Source organism: Mesoplodon densirostris, chromosome 11 (genome assembly GCF_025265405.1).
Source record: "Mesoplodon densirostris isolate mMesDen1 chromosome 11, mMesDen1 primary haplotype, whole genome shotgun sequence".
Lineage (NCBI taxonomy): Eukaryota > Metazoa > Chordata > Mammalia > Artiodactyla > Ziphiidae > Mesoplodon > Mesoplodon densirostris.
The window spans coordinates 25,215,716-25,239,218 of NC_082671.1; the positions used below are offsets into that span (position 1 = coordinate 25,215,716).

Sequence of the window (23,503 nt, forward strand, 5' to 3'; positions counted from 1 at the left end):
CAATCTTTGAAATACTGATGAAAATAATGTCAGCACAATGCTAAAAGCTTTACATATTTTAGTCATTTAAAACCTCATCAGCACCTCTATGCCAGTTTTACAGATGAGGAAACTGACGGAAGTTAAGTAAACTTGCCAGATGTTGTACACTTGCTTTGGCAATATGATTTCAGAGTCTGTGCTCTTAATCATAAGGCTGTATTCCTCTTCACTATACTATAGTACTTATTTTCATTCCTTTAAAAATTAATTAGTAATATTTTTGGTATAATTGTAATTTAGAATTAGAAGTTAGAATATTTTGACATTTTAGGGAAATCTGTTAGCATATAGAATAGTGAAGATTAGCAAAAATTTCTGAAAAAGATATATAAAGTACAAACATGGGTTGAAATTCCAGTTTTCTGTATTTTAGTTAAAATAGTGAAATGCTTGTGGGAGGAGCTACAAAACTTTATCCAGTGTGGCACATACTATTTGAAAAACACAATACTGCTACACAGTGAAAGTGTATATAAGATAATTAAATAATCCTATATGGTACCAATAAAAAATTGATACATTCCTTAGTTTGTTAATACCTAATGACCTTATAGATGTCTTTCTTCAGGGAAAAATGCAATTTCCATTGTGAGCTGCCTTCCAGAATTTATGGTAGAACTTCACTGACGTTGCTACTGATGCCAATGTAGAATAAAGGTCTTTATAATTTAGAAAGTCAAAACGTATAAATGAATTACTGTTAAAAATGATTTAGTTACTCTTCTTAAGCTTTACAACACACAATACAAATGTGTTTGAATTTTTAGAAAGAACGTTTGAAAATAAAGTAATATAATCTGTTTATTTTGCCATCATCAATATTTTTGTCTTATTTCATGTTTGGAATTGGCTTTCCTTTTGTGACCTTTGTATTTGAACCCTAATCACAATCTAATAATATTTTGTTGTGAAACTAATTACAGAGTTGCATTTCAACATTATTTGTTTGTGGAAACAAACTAAAATTGACTTTAACATGAAAAATCTTTTGCTGTTGTAAAAGAAGAAATTAACACAGAGACTGTGGATTAGCTATTTTAACGTCATTGTTCTTCCCCTTAGCTTGCTTTATTGTAATAAGTATTTCATTTGACTTGCCTCCTGGGTCATAAGGTCACTGAGTACATGGATGCATGTCCTGCTCATTGCTGTCTGCTCAGTACCTAGTGCCTGTGTTTGGCACTGGTAGGCATGCTAGTGCTTTTTCTTAACTAATTGAATAGGTAAATAATATATTTGAATAATTTCTCTGAGTTGCAAATGCACCCCTTATGGTAATGTGTTAGTATGTAGACATTAAGACATTATTAAGTTGTTTTGTTTGCTTGGGTCTCACATGGAAATGTCCTGTTCAATTTAGAAACACTAGTTTTAGATGTCAGATAAAAATCCCTGAAAAATAGTCATAGAATCCTCATTTTCTACCTCATTGCTTTTACTTTCCTTACCCCTTTTTCTTTCCCTCCCTCTACTCTCTTTCTTCCCTTCAGCCTGTTCTTTATTTTCCCTTTAATGATCCTTTTGTTGTGTTGTTTTGTTTTGTTTGTTTTTCTTTAGTATCTGGAGTCCATCTTTCTCCAGCCTCTCCTGAGATTGTATTGGACCATGACCACACTTCTCCTTCTGTTGGCTGCCTCTCTTCTGAGCCCATCATTTCATCACCAGAGAATACACATGCAGACAACAGCACTGTCAGTCAAACTTTTCCTAAAGCACAGGTAAAGACAAGCATATTTTTATAGGAACTTTGCCTACTTAAAAAAATTGCATACTGATTTAATTGAAGATTTCCTGATTTCCTTTTTCTTTTCCCTCCTGTAGATCCTTTAACTTTGAGGTTAATAACTAGAATTCTAAAAACTGAATAATATGTTTGTTTTGTGGCACAATTGCAAGGTATTTAAGCAGTGTTAGTTACCAAAATACGGTTTGAAAACCAAATATGTTTTATTAAAGTTGACTTAGTTTTGCATTGCAGATCGTGAACTTCAAAAAGGAAAATAATTACAAAAAAACTATTTCTCTTCTCAGGGAAGCTTACCATATGTTTTCAAGTATTAGAATGTTCGTTTCAATTTTAGAGTAAAACCCAAAACACAGCGGTCATAGCGTTTATTCATTCAAATATTTATCGATTCAGGCCTTGTGCTAGATGCTGGAGTTACTCCAGATTTCCAAAGTGCTATATACAATCTTGAGTCACCCGTTATCTTTACTAGAAAGTGATGATCAATTAATGGTTATTGATAAATTTTAAAATCTGATTTATAACTTAGTATATAAACAAATTCTGAGTGTATGTCTAAATTCACGAACTGGTATCAGATGTATTTATACTTATTATACACTCTCAAGAAAAAGTTTTAAGTTTTTAATGCTTTGCTTGGAAAATAATAAATGCTTTAAACTCTGAAGTTTACAGAAAATTTTGTTTCTTATTGCAAAGATCAGGTTGTTGTAATAGTTTGAGGTCTTATGTTGATTTACTTAAAGGGTGAAATAATTTCGGAACCTTTGCTACAACTTAATTTCCAAATGTGGTTTCTGGTGCCCTTTGGATGTTTTCCTTCTTGGTGCAGTGTAAACTTTCCCCTCTTGTGTGTTTTTTTTTTTTTTTTTTTTTTTTTTATGTGGTTTAGATTCAGCAATCAACACACACTCATCTGGATATCTCACTTTTTCCGTTGGGTTTAACTGAGGAGAAAAGTAATGGAACAATTGCTCTTGTGGATGATTCTGAGGCTCCTGGAGCCAATGTATCAAACATACAGCTTCAGCAGAAAATTTCAAGTCTGGAGATGAAACTCAAAGTATCTGAAGAAGAAAAACAGAGAATTAAAAAGGTATATTTACATTTGCCTAAAAAATAAATGTTTGAATTGCAGATACTGGAAATATGATATAATCCCAACTTCTGATTAAAAATTCAGCAGTGGAAAAGCTATTATGCTCTTTGGCTGTAGGTTTAAATCAGTCATACAAGCTTATCTCTTACAAAAGTCTTTGATAAGAAATTTCTAGTTTTAAAGGTGTACTTTTAAAGATATGAAGTCTTTTACTAGATTTTTTTTTTTTCGCTAATGAATGCTTTCCTTCTGGTTTATTTTTATTTACTCTGAAAGCAGGTAGTGTTGTATTTCTTATGTAGGTTAGAAGATTTGTAATATTCATTTGTCCCTATGAGAAGTCAGACATGATGGGATATTTGACAAGATTACTTAGAAATACAGCTATTTTAGTAAATTATTTATGTGTTCTCATTTCTGTTTCCTACAAATATCTCTATAAAAAGACCTTAGCAAATTTATAGAAAGTATAGGTAGAGGTAGAGTGTTGTTTACAATTAGTTTAGATGCTTTTATTTATTTATTAGCATGAATAATTTTAGTGTTATAGCAGTGTTAGTGTTATATCAGTGTTTGATATTGGTCTGGGAATGAGAGTGAAGCATACGTTTTATAATATTGTTGAACTTTGAAAACCATACTTCCGGTGGGTTCTTTCCTTACCAAATATTTTCTAATATGTTCATTGAAAAAACTGAATATATTTTATGCCTTTAAATATCACAAAATTTATGCTTGGACTTTTTTTCTTTTAGGATGTGGAATCATTGATGGAAAAACATAGTGTCTTGGAAAAAGATTTCCTTAAAGAAAAAGAGCAAGAGGCCATTTCTTTTCAAGATAGATACAAAGAACTTCAGGTAAAAACAGTGAATTATAAATTTAGTATGTAGGCCTTTTGATGAAGCATGTAATATAACTTCAAAAAGTGCTCAATGAATACTTGATGAATGAAGCATCAGATACTTGCTTAAATATGTAAAATACTGACTAATGTGTGAAATTAATGATAAATGCCATTTTGAACAGCACGAATCCCTGAGAAGCCATGCAGGTTAGCTGTTTGAGACTCAGTCTGGCGAAAAATATTCTGTTTCTGATGATTTTCTCAATTTGGAAATTAGACATTCCAATTTTTCTTGTTGTGATTACATTTGAAAAGAGCTTAGAATCGTATAAACACCAAACTGAGATATTTAACCTTTTTCATAAATTGTTTGTAATCAATGTCTCCTCGTCTTCTCCTCAAATTTCCTTAACAAACTTGTTTCTTCTGCAGTCTTCCCCATCCCAGGAAAGAGCAGTTCTGTCTTTCCAGCTGCTAAAGCTGAAACCCACATTTATTCCTTTTTGTGCTTCCCCCATGTCTGTTCCTTAAGCAAAACCTGTCGGCTCTACCTTCAGAATATCCAGGTTCCGACTGTTTGTCATTATGGCCACTCCTGCCAACCTGTCGTAGGCCATCCTTATTTCTCCCTTGGAATACTGAAGTATCTTCTATTCTAATCTTTTCTGCTTCTGTCATTGCCCACTTACAGACCATTCTCCACATGACAGCCACTGTGATCTGTTTAATAGTTAAAGCTGCTCATGTCATTTCTCTGCTCGGAAACCTTCAATGGCTTCTCACCTCACCCAAACTAAAAGTCAAGTAAGTCCTTAAAATGGTTTGCAAGGCCCTCCATTTTTTTGTGTCCCTTCTCCCTGTCTTCTCCCTGACTCTTTCTCTTCGGTCGTTTTGCTTTATCCCTATGTCTAGAGCACTTGTCCCTCAGTTTTCTACATTGTTCACATTTTTATATCATTCAGGTCTCCGTGCAAATATCACCTTATCAAGGGAGACCTTTCCAAACGATGCTGACATCCCTTACCAGCCTTCCCTTATTCTGCTTTATTTTTCTCCATAGCACTTTTCACATCTGACAAACTATGTATTTACTTGTTTATTTGCCTAGATCATTTTAACAGTCTCCTAAGTGGTCTTCTAGCTTCTACCCGTGCTCTCCTCCCTTAATGAGTCTTTATTTCAGCAGGTGGAGTAGTGTTTTTTAAAAATGTGAGTCAAATCATTTCCCAACCACAACTATCATTCTCCTTTCAGTGTAAATCTTCTGGCTTCTCCAACTTTTCCAGTTCGCCCCCAGCTATTCACTTACACTGAATTCATAATAAGGTCCAGGGAAATGTGTGAGTCTGTGTTACTGAGGGCATTCCTTACCTGTTGGAGTGGTGAGTGGAGGGAAACAGTTTGTGATTCATTCAGTTTCTCTGACTGGAATGCTCTTCCTGCAGATATCTGCATGGCTTTGTTTAAAAAATGTAAAACTTGAAAACAAGGAAAAGGGTGAGCAGTATGTTCTTTCAGTGTCCTATGAGGGCGTTACTTACTAGACCTACTCAAGGATTATTTAAAAGAATGTAGTACTCACTGTGAATGTGACTCACTGTTTACTATTGATTAAAAGTCTCAGTTGTATTGACATTACACGTTAATTAATTTTTTTCACAGAAGAGGTGCAAATAATATCTCTCTGTTAGAATTTCAAAGAATAGTGTTTACTGCCCTGTAGCACATTCATTAGACATTATCTCCATCTAGCACTCTTGCTCTAACACTCCGTTATTTAAATTTTCTATTCGTATGCCTATTCAAATGCTCTTTGAACCAGTCTTAACATCTGATTCCTTCTGTTAACATAAATGATTCTTTTATTAATAAAGAGTAGTATAAGTCTTTGATGTGTTTCATTTATATTTATATGAGTCACATTTTAACTTTTTGAAAATTATACTTTTTAACAACTCTCTGTGAACCCGTTTCCTTTAGAAGGTTGCTCAAATGCTACCTTCTTGTGGAAGCTTTCTTTGGCTATGCTATAGAAAATAAGAACCTGTATACATGCTCAGCATTCCCTAGCCCCCTTTCTTTGCTTTTTCTCCCCCCTCCTCATAGCAATTGTTATTTTATTTTGATTTGTTTATTTGTTCTTTTACCCTCACCAGAGTGTAAGCTCCATGAGATGGGGAACTTTCCAGTGCCTAGAGCAATACTTGGCATGTAATGTGGGCTCAATTAATACTCTTGAATGAATGACTGAATTCACTAATATAATGCACCCTGCTGCCCAAGGGCTAATTGCATTGTGTACAGCCACATTTATAGCCCCATACTTGGAATTAAGGTGCTTATTGGAAGGTTCAGTACTGATTACTGGAACTTTGTGTTTTCTTCTCTCTACATCGAGTGACTTATTCTGGGCCCGTTAGTGAGACCGATACCTTTGCAAATTCGGTTTCTCAATCTGTTAATGGGAACAATAACATACCTGAGAGACCACCTAACACCTGGTATACAACACTTTGAGCTTTCCATAGTGAAAACCAATGTAAACGCCTAGTGACATTATCGTTATTGTCTTATTGCTTTTACTATTAATAGTGGTAATCTAAGAGTAACAACTTGAGTCTTCAAAACTAATATTCAATTGAAAAATACTTTCCTTTTACTAGAAACAGTACGTCTCAAGAAAACATTTTTTAGGTGATTTTACTTCAGTACCAAAAGGGATCTCTCTCCTTTTTATACTATGTGGAAAAAAGAGTAAACTAACTTAGGGAGTATTTTATCACCTTGGCTAAATAAGTGATAGAAAAGTGTACTAGGAGGTCTAATAGCCAAATTGAACTCAAAGGCAGGCACACTGTTTAGTTTCTATGTCCCAGCTGAGTGAGGGTAGAGTCTGGGTTTAGCATTTTGGCCTTTGCTCATAGAGCTGGAGATGGGATCACATTTTTTTTTTTCCGTGTGGTTTGGCTCTCATAGAGCACTTATTATCTACCAGTTATCTGTTCTGCTAGGTTGCCCCTTTTGTGGACCTTTGGAAATGGAGAGGGATAGCTTTTCTTGGGGCTGTTTGTGTTTGTGCCCATTGGCATTTCCTGGTTGCTGGTCATTCCAGTACCTAGTTTAGGATATAGGAAGCTAAAAGAAAACTCACAAAATTGCTGCTGTGTCATTCCTTGGTTCCTCAAGTCCCCAGGTGGTCTGCTTTCTTGTCCCCCTTTGCAGTCCTCTTACATTTGTTTTAAAGATAATGTCCAGGTCTTTTAGCTGTACTTCTTGAGAAAAATGGGGAGAAGTGCATCTATTTCATCTTAGTCTAGAAGTGAAATAAAAAGGAACATTTAAAATTTTAAATATTCTTTATTGTAGCTACAGCAGAAAATTAATTCAAGCTTAAAATACATTAACCTAAAGTAGGTATTTTGAGTAAAGTTTTTAAGGAAAACAGCTTAAGTAATCAACTCATAGAGTCCTTGTAGATAGAAGAGGGGAAAATAAAAATATGCATAACTCAGTTTGTGAGATAATCCATAAATCTCTATATCTGCTTTATACTTACCAAGTTTGTGCATAAATAGGTATATGTGGGGCTTCCCTGGTGGTGCAGTGGTTGAGAGTCCGCCTGCCGATGCAGGGGACACGGGTTCGTGCCCCAGTCTGGGAAGATCCCACATGCTGCGGAGTGGCTGGGCCCATGAGCCGTGGCTGCTGAGCCTGCGCGTCCAGAGCCTGTGCTCCGCAACGGGAGAGGCCACAACAGTGAGAAGCCCGCGTGCTGCAAAAAAAAAAAAAAAAAAAAAGGTATATGTGTTAGACTTTCTGGAAATGTATTTTTAATAAATATATATAAATTGTATTGTACCTGATCATTAAGGATTTAGAAAATCTTGACCTTCACTGTTTGACCTACTTTATGTAATTCATTTCTTTCTGGGAATATAGCCTATTTTAAAAACTGGTACAAAGTTGGTTCTATCTAATAATTTCTTAGGAATAGGAGATGTGATTAAATTTGTGAGTATCAAAGGAGCCCACTCTATGCTAAATATATGTAGGATGAAATTTTAGCAAAAGTGAGTTTTTAAATCATGAAAATATATATTAAATTTCTTGCTTGAATTATGGTCTGCAAGTCATCCCTCAGATATTTGAAAGTCAATATATTTATCATGTATTTTCTGTAGACTATGGCAATCCACATATTTTTTATATTAAGGCATATATAGCATACACGTCTTCTAAATATTTGTGGAGCTTAATGGAATAGAAAAAGTTTTCTTTTCTGCTATTTTTGATGACAGGGATAATATATTGGTGCCTGCCTCTCTATTGTATCCTAAATAAAGCAAAATATCCAGGAGTACAAAAAATAGTCCTGATAAGACTGGATTAAATTGACTGAGAAGCCTTTCTCCTTAAAAAATGTTAGTATGTTTGTATATTTATAAGAATAATAGGTTTATTGTGGAAAAGGTGGACAATACAGAGGAAAAAAAAGCAAACAAAATTCATATCCAAGTATTTTCATGTGATGTCAAAATATAGTGCTCGAATTTTCAATTTTGTAAGAAATCTACCTCTGCTTAGACTAGTGTTGGATGTGCCTTTGTCAGTATTTTAATCTGACACGAGATGGAGTAATTAATAAATGGAATGTTTGTAAAACCCTTAAAACTTTTTTTAAAGAGCAACATTAACTATTACAGAGAATTCTAACTGTGGTTTTATGTGATATGGTCTAATTACCAGGTTAGGTGGAGCGGTGTGAATGTGCCCATAACAGAAGGAAATAAGGAATACCATGAACTCTGCAGTACAGTGGGGGTGTGCACTACCTCTCCTTTCCTGTGCTGTTCAGGGTGTGAGCCTAAGCAGAGCAAGAAAAGTGAATCATGCTCCATGTGTCAGCAGTACCTATTTAAAGGACTTTTCATGAAACATGAGTAGAGAGCTCATCTTAGTACAACATGGATTCCAATCTCTTTTGTCTTTTGTCTCTGACTCTCATAGCAAGTACATCCACACCTGTGACGAGCACTGAAGAGACTTGGAAGCTTCTCAGACTGTACACTTCATACTGTGATCACATTTTAACAAGGTTAATTAATAGATACAGCTGATTGTTAAATTATCATCTCTGATAGTTGTTGGTATTGGTAGCTATGGCTAGTTTTGGGAATTTCCTGTACAAACTTTTTAAAGGTTGGGTCTGTGCTTCCAAATGCCATTTCCTATTGAAATGTCTCTTAGTTATAGTATCTTGATTATTCAGTTTGAGAATTTAATTTAAAAAAAGTGATGTGAAAACACAGTGTTTCAGAGGACTTTAAATTGATCTCATAAATGGATTTATACTGCTTCAGAGTATGTGTTCTGTTGCTGATTTCAAAGGTTACATTACATCATTTTGAATAGATACTATTCTCAATATTTTTGTGTACTGTTTTAAAGTGAATACTAGTCAGATGTTGGAAAGTTGGGCCCTTAGCCAGAGACTACTGTAGTAATTATGCTTTATGGCATTAGAGCAATGTCTTGATACCTTGAGCATTTAACTTGATAATCTGGTATGTGAGGAATTAACCAGTTCTGCATAGGTAACCCAAAATGTAGTTGAAGTCCTACTTAGTAGTAGAGAATACTGAAAGAATTACAAATTACACATAGCTTGAAGATATCCCATTTATTCACCTGTCTTTAAAAATGATTATCCATATTCTGAGAAAGAGGGGAAAATGAAAGGAAAATAAAAATTTTATGTTTTGGTTTCAAAACTTCAGTGGAAGAAGTCACTGTAGATGTGGTGGAAATAGCAAGAGAAGTAGAATTAGAAGAAGAGCCTGAAGATGTGACTGAATGGTTGCAGTCTCATAATAAAACTTGAAAGGATGACGTGTTGCTTCTTTTGGTTTAGCAAAGAAAGTGGTTTCTTGAGATGGAATCTGCTCCTGGTGAAGATGTTGTGAAGACGGTTGAATGACAACAATGGATTTAGAATGTTACATAAACTGAGTTGGTAAAGTAACAGCGGGGTTTGAGAGGATTGACTCCGATGTTGGAAGATGTTCTACTGTGGGTCTAACGCTATCAAACATCGTTGCATGCTACAGAGAAGTCATTTGTGAAGGGAAGAGTCAGTCGTTGTGGCTTACCTCACTGCTGCTTTATTCCAAGGAACTGCCACGGCTGCTCCAGCCTCAGCAAGCACCACCCTGATCAGTCAGCAGCCATCAACACGGAGGCAAGACCCTCCACCAGCCAAAAGATTAGGACTCACTGAAGACTCAGATGATGGCTAGTATTGTGGGTTTGGAATCAAACCCACAGTATCTCCGAGGCATGCCTGTATACAGATGGTAGTGTACTAAATAAATGCACTTTTGTTATTTATTTAAAAAAGTCACCTCCCCCCTTCCTTTTTTTTTTTTTTTTGCGGTACGCGGGCCTGTCACTGTTGTGGCCTCTCCCGTTGCGGAACACAGGCTCCGGACGTGCAGGCTCAGCGGCCATGGCTCACGGGCCTAGCCGCTCCGCGGCATGTGGGATCTTCCCGGACCAGGGCACGAACCCGAGTCCCCCGCATCGGCAGGCGGACTCTCAACCGCTGCACCACCAGGGAAGCACCGCCCCCCCCTTTCCTTTTTGAAGCATATTTCTTGGAGGCCCTTCCATAGTGGTTCATTAAGAGATTCCTTATTCTTTTTTCTTTTTATGGGTATCTAAATATATTATTCCATTTTCTTTTATTATGAAGTATTGCTTAATTTCATCTACTCTTCTTTTAATTTCTTATTCTTTAAAGTCAAATAATTTTACTGTAATATGTCCTGGTATTGGTCATTCTAGGTTGATTTCCCTAGATTTCCAATGTGTCCTTTAATATACATATATAGTTTCAATTCCTCCTTCCAAATGTCAAGGAGTTTTTTTTGTTTTGTTTTGTTTTAATGACTATGAATTAATCATTGTTAAAGCTAGGTGACCACTTTTAAATTTTATTTATTTATTTATTTATTTATGACTGTGTTGGGTCTTCATTTCTGTGCGAGGGCTTTCTCTAGTTGCGACAAGCGGGGGCCACTCTTCATCGCGGTGTGCGGGCCTCTCACTATCGCGGCCTCTCTTGTTGCGGAGCACAGGCTCCAGACGCGCAGGCTCAGTAGCTGTGGCTCACAGGCCTAGTTGCTCCCCAGCATGCGGGATCTTCCCAGACCAGGGCTCGAACCCGTGTCCCCTGCATTGGCAGGCAGATTCTCAACCACTGCGCCACCAGGGAAGCCCAGGAGTTTTTATTAATTATAAATTCAATACTTGTTTTATTTTCTTACTATGTTTTATTTGTTCTGGTGACTCTTATTATGTGTGTATTGGTTACTCTTTGTCTTCAGTATTACCCTTTATTCTTGAATCCTTTTCATCTTTCTTCATTTCTTTTTGATCTAAAATGTGTTTCCTCTCTTATTCCAGTTCTCTTAAGGTATTTTCAGTTTAACTTATTTAATGTTACGTTCTTTTTAGTTTAGTCATCATTTCTGAAATGATTTATTCTGTTACAGTTTTTTTTCTGAAATTTCTCGCATCACTTCTGAGTTTTTCTAATTATGATTCATATTGTTCTGTAATCTACTTTATCACTTTCATAATGTCTTTTAACTCATTTGAAATACAAGGGTAGAATTTAAAACTTCTTTTTAAAATATATATTTCTGCTGTGCTTTTATTTTATGTAGGGCTGTCATACTGTTCCATCTATCTCTCTCTCTCTCTATCTATCTAAAACATTGCATAGCACTTGACATAATATTCTGTTATTTGTTTTTATGTGAAATGAGTTTTCTTGATCTTTTTAACTGGAGGAGTGATTTAAGGCAGTTTTTTCCCCCCTCATGATTGTATAGTGCTCTTAATGTTTCTGTCAGATTAAAAGGATGTGGCAACATTTGTAGATTTTCTGACTCTGTTCCCTTCTTTCACTTTGACTTGATCTTCTTTTCCTTCCTTGTTTTGTTGTCTCTGGCTTGGTTAATTTGGACTCTGTTCTCAGCTTTTTCTCTTCAATGTGGGGCTTTCTCTTGAAAGTATTTAGAGTTTATTGGACCCAGTGTATCCTGGGCCATTGATACCTTACCGAGGACCACTTGTACTTATTAGAATGTTAGGCTCCTCTGTCTTACTTGCTGTCCTCATATTGGCCTGCTGACCTCTCCAGTGAGTATCTGTTAGCTGTGTTGGAGTTCTCATGTCTGTCTGATACCCTGTTGCTTTCATCTTTCCTCTTGCCCAGATTCTGATGCCATGCAGGTCTTGAGACTGTTCTTGGTTTATTTTTACTTGCTTATATTCTGGCATTCACAGAGATATGTGACATCTATTTTTGTGAGAGATAACGAGTATGAGCTTTTGGTCCTACTTTTTTAGGTGCTCTGTGTGTTTTTGTGAGGGAATTTTGAGAGATCTGAAAACTGTACCATCATTACTGCCATATTCCCAGTATTCTCTCACTGTTAATTGTTATTAAAGGGAATTATCTGGGATAGCAAAGGTTAAACATACGCTTTCCCCAAGGATATTTACCTCTTTATGGAATTAATACTAGATTGTAGGGAGTTGTAGGTCTCAATATTGCTTAATAAAATTTGAGGGTAAAGACCATGTCTTATTCACTTTTACATACTGTTGCTTGGTACTTGTAGGTGCCTGTGAGAACTGTTGAAATGAAGAAGAAAATGTCTAGAGAATGAAACAAAAACTTCTTGGGAAAACTACTTTATTCTTTGTTTTCATCTTCAGTTATATAGAAAGTCAGTCATATTCCTTTTTCCTGATTGTCACTGAATTTTGCATGCTTTGTTCCATTTTTTCAAGGGAAGTAAAAAACTTTAAACAACTAATTTGAGGAGGAGGGTGTTTACAAGAGTATCTAAATGGCTACTACTCATTTGATTTTTTTGTCTTACAACATATAACTTGTATTAATACCTTTTTACCTGTATCTGTAGATACAGATCACCAACATCATGATTGATGTTCCTAATAAGGACCTTAAGTCATTCCCTCCCCCCTGCAAAATATTAATTATCTTGAGAATAAACACTTAAATTGTATACTATTTCTCCTCGTTCATTATCTTTATTCCCTAACTTAGGTGTTATAACCTTTCCCTAACTTAGGAGTTAGCAGCTTTTTCTTTTAAATGAGGATCATTTTTAGCAAATAAAAATGATATACTTTTCCAAAATGAAAACAGCTTAAACTCTTTGTTTATAAAAACACTAGATTTTTGGATACAGTTTAAACAATAACAATACTATAAACATTTTAGGAAAGCACCCCCCCATTTTATCATCCAAATAATGCAGTTTTTAGAAAAACAAAAACTTTTTTTTCATTCTACCAGTGGGAAAAATGTATACTTTAACAATTGGATTATTTGTTCCTAAGTAACAGTAGTAATGAGAAAATTGACTGTTCAGTTTCAAAGAATGCCAAGATTGGGGACATTATTGAGGATTGACAATGTAGGTATACCTTTTGGAAATTTCATGCTGGTTCATATTCTGAAGGTATTATGTGATTTTTATCATTCCTGTTCCAATAATTCAGAAAATCAAGTTCTTTTATTTATCGAAACTAAATTGAATAATTTTGAAGTCATTAGAAGAATACCATCTTCAGTTCTATAGGCTAATTGACCATTGTGAAAGTGTTTTTCCTCCCTTATACAATAACTAAAATTTAAAATGTTTGCTAGTACCTTCACAAATTTAAGATAACATAGATTTTTTAAAGACACACCATCAATTTGATAATAGATTTTGAGGGGACAGAAAAGATAACCTTTCGTAATTTCAGAAATCTTAAAGTGTGATGAAATATGCATCTTAGATTTGATTCAATATGTAAAATGACTTTTTTGTGTTCCAGATAAGTTTCAACATATTTAGAAATTTTAAGTAGTTTAGTTAGAAATGTAAAATATTTAAAAACAAAAAATCAAGTAAACTGTTTTGGCTAGTTTAAATGAACCTTCAAATATTATAGTAAATAGAAAATAAAGGGTTTTTAACCTGCTTTTAAATTTAAAAATAGTTTTCTCAATTTAAATGAATTACCTTCATTAAAGAGAAGATTTTCTGCAAAAAAAAAAATTATACAGAAAACTGGCTTGAGTCTACCTTAAATTTAGGTACCTAAATTCTCATAATATGATTCTGCATAAAATTTCTTCAACAAGCATGTATTATTGGGTGGCCAAAAAGTTCGTTCGGGTTTTTCTGTAACGTTAATAACCCATACAGAAAAACCCGAATGAACTTTTGGGCCACCCAATACTTTTATATATTCATTTGGTCTTAAAAGTTTTACTTATTTTTAATTGTGAGTATTCAAGGCTGAATGCTAATTTAAGAGCCATAATTTCTTTTAAAGTTAGATAGTACATGACCGCTTGTGAGCTATACTAATGCAAAGGTTTATATGAACACATTTCAGAGATGGTATAGAATTGTCATTATGATTCTTATTCTGTGACATTGAATTTGATCTTTAACTTGTCTTATACATTTAGATAACTTTTAAAATTGTCTTTTCAGGATCATGTAATTTGGTAAAATATAATTTTAATGTTTATTTACAGTAATCCCATTTACTATTAGGATGTTTGTAAGCACATTTGTCACATTAGGAGTGCATGTTTTACCTTCTTTACTAGATTGTAAATAGTCCAAGGAGAATTCTTAGAGTGCACACAGACTTTTTGTACCCAGTAAATGTTTTTGAGCAGTGCTTAGTGATAGATTTTTGTGTGTGTGCATGTAATGGTATTGCCAAAAAATAGGAAAACATGGGCTTATAATGTGGCTAAGCCTCATTCTCATCCAGTGGTGAGGCAAACCTGTTATTTTTGAATACTCTAGTTTACAATCTCAAGGGATGTATTTACTGTATTTTCCTACTTATCTGAGGTCAAACTCTGACCTCAACCATTTTAGAACAAAGCCACAGACCTCACCAGTAAATGAAAAGACTGGTTTGAATCAAATTCTTTAAAAATCCATGTATAATACTCTATTTGGTAGGTAAGTCATGGTGCCTTTTTCTCTCTCAATCAGATAGTTGAGTAAAAAGTAATGGAGAAAAGATGCATTTACACTCACAGCAGCCAGAAATGAATGTTGAAGGAGAAGACACACCCAAACTGAGGCAGGATTAGGTGGCTCCCAGGGTCTATATGTTTTCTATATATTTCTTTGATGATCTTAAAAGTTTAGACTTTTCTCAGGCAGAAACATTTAATGTGGAAAGCGGTGACTAAGGCATATTTGCTATATGTTAATAGATAAGAATTGCTTTGAAGAGCTCCATCTCCTTTTCTCTTTGAGTGTTTACTTGCTGAGAAGGCTGTGTGTCTTTACGTATTCTATCTGAAGGAGGAAAGATATTGTGATTTTGAAGGGAATAGTCAAGGAATTTACTATCTAAAACCCTTTAACAATACAGAGAATAGTGGCCAAAATCTGAAACTTTGGAAAGATGAGTATGTAGAATAAATGCTTTCTGAGCATTTTGTGATTGGTTTAACTTGTTCGTTCCTACTTCATCTTCATGATTTAGCTCAACTGAAAGGCCACTTCTTTAGATAACCTTTTTCTGATTTCTCTGTCTAAAGTAGTTCCTGCTCCCCCTAACCCACTCTTATTTTATTTTCCTCAGAGTACTTAGCAGAATCTTGTTTATGTATTTATTGTTTGACTATTCCTCCTTTTTCTCAGATTGTAAGTTCCTGGAAGGGGAGACATTATCTGTCTTTTTAAATTATTATATCATCAGTTCCTGGAATAGTGCTTGGCACATAAAAAAACGTAGGTTGGTTGGTTGGTTGACTGAAATGGTTGGTGGCTTGTGCAGTACTATGGATTTAATGTGTCTCCACTTCCCCCATGCTCAAATTCATATGTTGAAGCCCTAACCCCCAATGTGATGGTATTTTGAGACGGTACCTTTGGGAGATCCTTAGGTTTCATTGAGGTCATAAGGGTGGAGCCCTCATGAAGGGATTAGTGCTCTTATAAGAGACACCAGAAAGCTAGGTCACTCTCTCTCCCTTGGCATGTGAGGACACAGCTAGAAGGCAGCTTTCTCTAAGCTATATGCTGGAGAGAAAGCTCTCTCTAGAAACCATTCATACTGGCACCTTTATCTTGGATTTCTAGCCTACAGAACTGTGAGAAAATAAATGTCTGTTGTTTAAGCCACCGAGCCTATGATATTTTGTCATGATAGCCTGAGCAGACTAAGACATGGAGTATAGGTATTTTGTAAATAACGCTATAGTGTACTTCATCACCCATTTAATATTCCCTTTTGTGAGCCATCTCTATGCTAAAATTAAGTTGGATTCAATTTTTAAAAAGATAAAAGTAAAATACTTCTAATTTCATATTAAAAAGCTACTTAAGGAATTTATGGTTTTTGAAGGAGGTTTTTGTGATAAAAGTCTTAGGAAATGTATATTTTCTTTTGCGCCTAATACCTATATTATCTTTGTATTCTATTAAATAACATCTTATAAGAAAATCTTTGGTGTCAGCTGTAGTTACAGAGTAGAGAGCATTTTAATAAAGAAAAATAAATATAAATATGCTACCTACTCCATCTGCTTCTAAATTACAGACTAGCTGCCAGGGAGTTTCACAAGTTATGGCAATGTCTGAAATCACAGAACAGCATGAAACCTCCAGAATCTGAAAAAGGCAGCCTTCATGGCAAACACTAACCTGCTCTTTACTGCATAGGAATTTATGGATGTGGCAACAGCTCAGGTCCTGCTTCTGCTTTAAGACTTCACCAAGGAAGGACCTCATCCATTTTTAAAAGCACTGACCCCTCTTTTGCTTTCAACTTCATGAGACTTTTTCCTCCTATCATTTCAGACTTGTTCCCCACTTGGCTTTTGAACTCTCCCCTATTTTGTTATAGTTTCTTTTACACAAGTAATATGCTTCCCAGATAGTTTCTTATCTTTTTTTTAAATACATGTACATTTTATATGTGTCTAAGTATACTTTTTCTGCCTTCCTTATTATTTCTTCTGTCTTATAAATTTTTGTTTGCTCTTTTTCTTTTTTTTTTTTTTTTGCTGTATGCGGGCCTCTCACTGTTGTGGCCTCTCCCGTTGTGGAGCACGGGCTCCGGACGCGCAGGCTCAGCGGCCATGGCTTACGGGGCCAGCCGCTCTGCGGCATGTGGGATCTTCCCGGACTGGGGCATGAACCCGCATCCCCTGCATCGGCAGGTGGACTCTCAACCACTGCGCCACCAGGGAAGCCCTGCTCTTTTTCTTAAAACATAATTTTTCTAGCAACACAGTTTAGTACAATAAAAAATTCTATTATAGAAATCTGTAACTCTGTGAAAGTTGCTTTTAATTTCATACCTTAGAGCTAACAATTTTAAAACAGATACTATCAGCTTGTCTTCTAGAATATTGTATAAATTTACACTTTTACCAAGAAATAATGAGTACGCCTATTTTGCCACATCCTTGCCTACACTATGTATTACCAGTCTTTTTGCCAATTAGAGAAGTAAGATATATCTCTCGCTTTTTAAATTTTCATTTTCTTATTAGTATGTATAATTTTTTCCTTATGCTATTGATCATTTTCTTTTCATCCTTGAATTTTATGTATTTCTCCTTTGTCCATTAAAAAAATTCTGTTCATCTTATTTTTGATGATTTATGTAAATCTTTATATATGAGGATTATTTACATTTGCCATATAGTATGAGGATTATTTTCTGTTTAACTGAACATTTATTTATTTATTTATTTATTTATTTTATTAGTTTCTGCTTTATAACAAAGTGAATCAGTCATACATATACATCTGTTCCCACATCCCTTCCCTCTTGCGTCTCCCTCCCTCCCACCCTCCCTATCCCACCCCTCCAGGCGGTCACCAAGCACCGAGCTGATCTCCCTGTGCTATGCGGCTGCTTCCCACCATCTATCTACCTTACGTTTGGTACTGTATATATGTCCATGCCTCTCTCTCGCTTTGTCACAGCTTACCCTTCCCCCTCCCCATATCCTCAAGTCCATTCTCAAGTAGGTCTGTGTCTTTATTCCTGTTTTACCTGTAGGTTCTTCATGTCATTTTTTCCCTTAAATTCCATATATATGTGTTAGCATACGGTATTAGTCTTTCTCTTTCTGACTTACTTCACTCTGTATGACAGACTCTAGGTCTATCCACCTCATTACAAATAGCTCAGTTTCGTTTCTTTTTATGGCTGAGTAATATTCCATTGTATATATGTGCCACATCTTCTTTATCCATTCATCCGATGATGGACACTTAGGTTGTTTCCATCTCCGGGCTATTGTGAATAGAGCTGCAATGAACATTTTGGTACATGTCTCTTTTTGAATTATGGTTTTCTCAGGGTATATGCCTAGTAGTGGGATTGCTGGGTCACATGGTAGTTCTATTTTTAGTTTTTTAAGGAACCTCCATACTGTTCTCCATAGTGGCTGTACCAATTCACATTCCCACCAGCAGTGCAAGAGTGTTCCTTTTCTCCACACCCTCTCCAGCATTTATTGTTTCTAGATTTTTTGATGATGGTCATTCTGACTGGTGTGAGATGATATCTCATTGTAGTTTTGATTTGCATTTCTCTAATGATTAATGATGTTGAGCATTCTTTCATGTGTTTGTTGGCAGTCTGTATATCTTCTTTGGAGAAATGCCTATTTAAGTCTTCTGCCCATTTTTGGATTGGGTTGTTTGTTTTTTTGCTATTGAGCTGCATGAGCTGCTTATAAATTTTGGAGATTAATCCTTTGTCACTTGCTTCATTTGCAAATATTTTCTCCCATTCTGAGGGTTGTCTTTTGGTCTTCTTTATGGTTTCCTTTGCTGTGTAAAAGCTTTGAAGTTTCATTAGGTCCCATTTGTTTATCCTTGTTTTTATTTCCATTTCTCTAGGAGGTGGGTCCAAAAGGATCTTGCTGTGATTGATGTCATAGAGTGTTCTGCCTATGTTTTCCTCTAAGAGTTTGATAGTTTCTGGCCTTACATTTAGGTCTTTAATCCATTTTGAGCTTATTTTTGTGTATGGTGTTAGGGAATGATCTAATCTCATACTTTTACATGTCCCTGTCCAGTTTTCCCAGCACCACTTATTGAAGAGGCTGTCCTTTCTCCACTGTACATTCCTGCCTCCTTTATCAAAGATAAGTTGACCATATGTGCGTGGGTTTATCTCTGGGCTTTCTATCCTGTTCCATTGATCTATCTTTCTGTTTTTGTGCCAGTACCACACTGTCTTGATGACTGTAGCTTTGTAGTATAGTCTGAAGTCAGGGAGCCTGATTCCTCCAGCTCCGTTTTTCGTTCTCAAGATTGCTTTGGCTATTCGGGGTCTTTTGTTTCTCCAAACAAATTTTGAAATTTTTTGTTCTAGTTCTGTGAAAAATGCCATTGGTAGTTTGATAGGGATTGCATTGAATCTGTAGATTGCTTTGGGTAGTAGAGTCATTTTCCCAATATTGATTCTTCCAATCCAGGAGCATGGTATATCTCTCCATCTATTTGTATCATCTTCAATTTCTTTCATCAGTGTCTTATAATTTTCTGCATACAGGTCTTTTGTCTCCTTAGGTAGGTTTATTCCTAGATATTTTATTCTTTTTGTTGCAATGGTAAATGGGAGTGTTTCCTTGATTTCACTTTCAGATTTTTCATCATTAGTGTACAGGAATGCCAGATATTTCTGTGCATTAATTTTGTATCCTGCTACTTTACCAAATTCATTGATCAGCTCTAGTAGTTTTCTGGTAGCATCTTTAGGATTCTCTATGTATAGTATCATGTCATCTGCAAACAGTGACAGCTTTACTTCTTCTTTTCCAATTTGGATTCCTTTTATTTCCTTTTCTTCTCTGATTGCTGTGGCTAAAACTTCCAAAACTAAGCTGAATAAGAGTGATGAGAGTGGGCAGCCTTGTCTTTTTCCTGATCTTAGTGGAAATGGTTTCAGTTTTTCACCATTGAGGACGATGCTGGCTGTGGGTTTGTCATACATGGCCTTTATTATGTTGAGGAAAGTTCCCTCTATGCCTACTTTCTGCAGGGTTTTTACCATAAATGGGTGTTGAATTTTGTCAAAAGCTTTCTCTGCATCTATTGAGATGATAATATGGTTTTTCTTCTTCAATTTGTTTATATGGTGTATCACGTTGATTGATTTGCATATATTGAAGAATCCTTGCATTCCTGGAATAAACCCCACTTGATCATGGTGTATGATCCTTTTAATGTGCTGTTGGATTCTGTTTGCTAGTATTTTGTTGAGGATTTTTGCATCTATGTTCATCAGTGATATTGGCCTGTAGTTTTCTTTCTTTGTGACATCCTTGTCTGGTTTTGGTATCAAGGTGATGGTGGCCTCGTAGAATGAGTTTGGGAGTGTTCCCCCCTCTGCTATATTTTGGAAGAGTTTGAGAAGGATAGGTGTTAGCTCTTCTCTAAATGTTTGATAGAATTCGCCTGTGAAGCCATCTGGTCCTGGGCTTTTGTTTGTTGGAAGATTTTTAATCACAGTTTCAATTTCAGTGCTTGTGATTGGTCTATTCATATTTTCTCTTTCTTCCTGATTCAGTCTTGGCAGGTTGTGCATTTGTAAGAATTTGTCCATTTCTTCCAGGTTGTCCATTTTTTTGGCATAGAGTTGCTTGTAGTAATCTCTCATGATCTTTTGTATTTCTGCAGTGTCAGTTGTTACTCCTCCTTTTTCATTTCTACTTCTATTGATTTGAGTCTTCTCCCTTTTCTTCTTGATGAGTCTGGCTAATGGTTTATCAATTTTGTTTATCTTCTCAAAGAACCAGCTTTTAGTTTTATTGATATTTGCTATCGTTTCCTTCATTTCTTTTTCATTTATTTCTGATCTGATCTTTATGATTTCTTTCCTTCTTCTAACTTTGGGGTTTTTTTGTTCTTCTTTCTCTAATTGCTTTAGGTGCAGGGTCAGGTTGTTTACTCGAGATGTTTCCTGTTTCTTAAGGTGGGATTGTATTGCTATAAACTTCCCCCTTAAAACTGCTTTTGCTGCGTCCCACAGGTTTTGCGTCATCATGTCTCCATTGTCATTTGTTTCTAGGTATTTTTTAATTTCCTCTTTGATTTCTTCAGTGATCACTTCGTTATTAAGTAGTGTATTGTTTAGCCTCCATGTGTTTGTATTTTTTACAGATCTTTTCCTGTAATTGATGTCTAGTCTCATAGCATTGTGGTCGGAAAAGATACTTGATACAATTTCAATGTTCTTAAATTTACCAGGCCTGATTTGTGACCCAAGATATGATCTATCCCTGAGAATGTTCCATGAGCACTTGAGAAAAATGTGTATTCTGTTTTTTTTGGATGGAATGTCCTATAAATATCAATGAAGTCCATCTTGTTTAATGTATCATTTAAAGCTTGTGTTTCCTTATTTATTTTCATTTTGGATGATCTGTCCATTGGTGAAAGTGGTGTGTTAAAGTCCCCTAGTATGAGTGTGTTACTGTCCATTTCCCCTTTTATGGCTGTTAGTATTTGCCTTATGTACTGAAGTGCTCCTATGCTGGGTCCATAAATATTTACAATTGTTATATCTTCTTCTTGGATCGATCCCTTGATCATTATGTAGTGTCCTTCTTTGTCTCTTCTAATAGTCTTTAAAGTCTATTTTGTATGATATAAGAATTGCTACTTCAGCTTTCTTTTGATTTCCATTTGCGTGGAATATCTTTTTCCATCCCCTTACTTTCAATGTGTATGTGTCTCTAGATCTGAAGTGGGTGTCTTGTAGACAGCATATATATGGGTCTTGTTTTTGTATCCATTCAGCCAATCTGTGTCTTTTGGTGGGAGCATTTAGTCCATTTACATTTAAGGTAATTATCGATATGTATGTTCCTATTCCCATTTTCTTAATTGTTTTGGTTTCGTTATTGTAGGTATATTCCTTCTGTTGTGTTTCTTGCCTAGAGAAGTTCCTTTAGCATTTGTTGTAAAGCTGGTTTGGTGGTGCTGAACTCTCTCAGCTTTTGCTTGTCTGTTAACGTTTTAATTTCTCCATCAAATCTGAATGAGATCCTTGCTGGGTAGAGTAATCTTGGTTGCAGGTTTTTCTCCTTCATCACTTTAATTATGTCCTGCCACTCCCTTCTCGCTTGTAGAGTTTCTGCTGAGAGATCAGCTGTTAACCTGATGGGGATTTCCTTGTGTGTTATTTGTTGTTTTTCTCTTGCTGCTTTTAATATGATTTCTTTGTGTTTAATTTTTGACAGTTTGATTAATATGTGTCTTGGCGTATTTCTCCTTGAATTTATTCTGAATGGCACTCTCTGTGCCTCCTGGACTTGATTAACTATTTCCTTTCCCATATTAGGGAAGTTTTCAAGTGTAATCTCTTCAAATATTTAATCAGTCCCTTTCTTTTTCTCTTCTTCTTCTGGAACCCCTATAATTCGAATGTTGGTGCATTTAGTGTTGTCCCAGAGGTCTCTGAGACTGTCCTCTGTTCTTTTTATTCTTTTTTCTTTATTTTGCTCTGCAGCAGTTATTTCCACTATTTTATCTTCCACGTCACTTATCCGTTCTTCTGCCTCAGTTATTCTGCTATTGATCCCATCTAGAGTATTTTTCATTTCATTTATTTTTCATTTCATTTATTGTGTTTTTAATCAATGCTTGATTCATCTTTAGCTCTTGTAGGTCCTTGTTAACTGTTTCTTGCATTTTGTCTATTCTATTTCCAAGATTTTGCGTCTTGGAAATAGAATCTTGGATCATCTTTACTATCATTTTTCTGAATTCTTTTTCAGATAGAATGTCTATTACCTCTTCCTTTGTTAGGTCTGGTAGGTTTTTATCTTGCTCCTTCACCTGCTGTGTGTTTTTCTTTCATCTCATTTTGCTTATCTTCCTGTGTTTGGGGTCTCCTTTTTGTAGGCTGCAGATTCGTAGTTTCCATTGTTTTTGGTGTCTGTCCCCTGTGGCTAAGGTTGTTTCAGTAGGTTTTGTAGGCTTCATGGTGGGGGGGACTAGAGCCTGTGTTCTGGTGGTTGAGGCTCGATCTTGTCTTTCTGGTGGCCAGGTCCACGTCTGGTGGTGTGTTTTGGGGTGCCTGTGGGTTATTATGTTTTTAGGCAGCCTCTCTGCTAATGGTTGGGGTTGTGTTCCTGTCTTGCTAGTTGCTTGGCATAGGGTGACCAGCACTGTAGCTTGCTGGTTGTTGACTGAAGTTGGTTGTAGGTGTTGAGATGGAGATCTCTGGGAGATTTTCGCAGCTTGATATTATGTGGAGCTGGGAGGTCTTTTGTGGACCTGTGTACTGAAGTTGGCTCTCCTACTTGAGAGGCACAGCACTGACTCCTGGCTGCAGCACCAAGAGCCTTTTATCTACCCGGCTCAGAATAAAAGGTAGAAAATGTAGAAAGAAAGAATTAGTAGATGAAAGAAAGAGAGAAAGAGAGAAAGAAAGAAAGAAGAAAAGAAAGGAAGGAAGAAAGAAAGGGATGGAGGGAGGAAGGAAGGAAGGAAAGAAAGAAAATGAGGGAGGGAGGGAGGAAAGTAAGAAAAAGGAAGAAGGGAGGAAGGGAGGAAGGAAAGAAAGAAAAAAGGAAAGACAGGTGGGAGGGAGGGAGGGAGGAAAGAAAGGGGCAGAGGGAGGGCGGGAGGAAGGGAAGGTAGAAATAAAGAAAGAGAGAAGATAA

At 35.8% G+C, this 23,503-nt stretch overlaps 1 protein-coding gene across 3 annotated transcripts in view; it reads left to right on the top strand.

Annotated features, from left to right (window-relative positions):
- The window catches only part of CCDC91 (coiled-coil domain containing 91), a 416,560-nt gene that overhangs the window by 131,143 nt on the left and 261,914 nt on the right, over nt 1-23,503 (top strand). For all 3 annotated transcript variants that reach the window (XM_060113428.1, XM_060113430.1, XM_060113429.1), the window contains exons 4-6: nt 1,600-1,760; nt 2,682-2,885; nt 3,644-3,748. In XM_060113428.1, the coding sequence (XP_059969411.1) occupies nt 1,600-1,760; nt 2,682-2,885; nt 3,644-3,748 (470 nt within the window). The remainder of the gene's footprint in view (nt 1-1,599; nt 1,761-2,681; nt 2,886-3,643; nt 3,749-23,503) is intronic.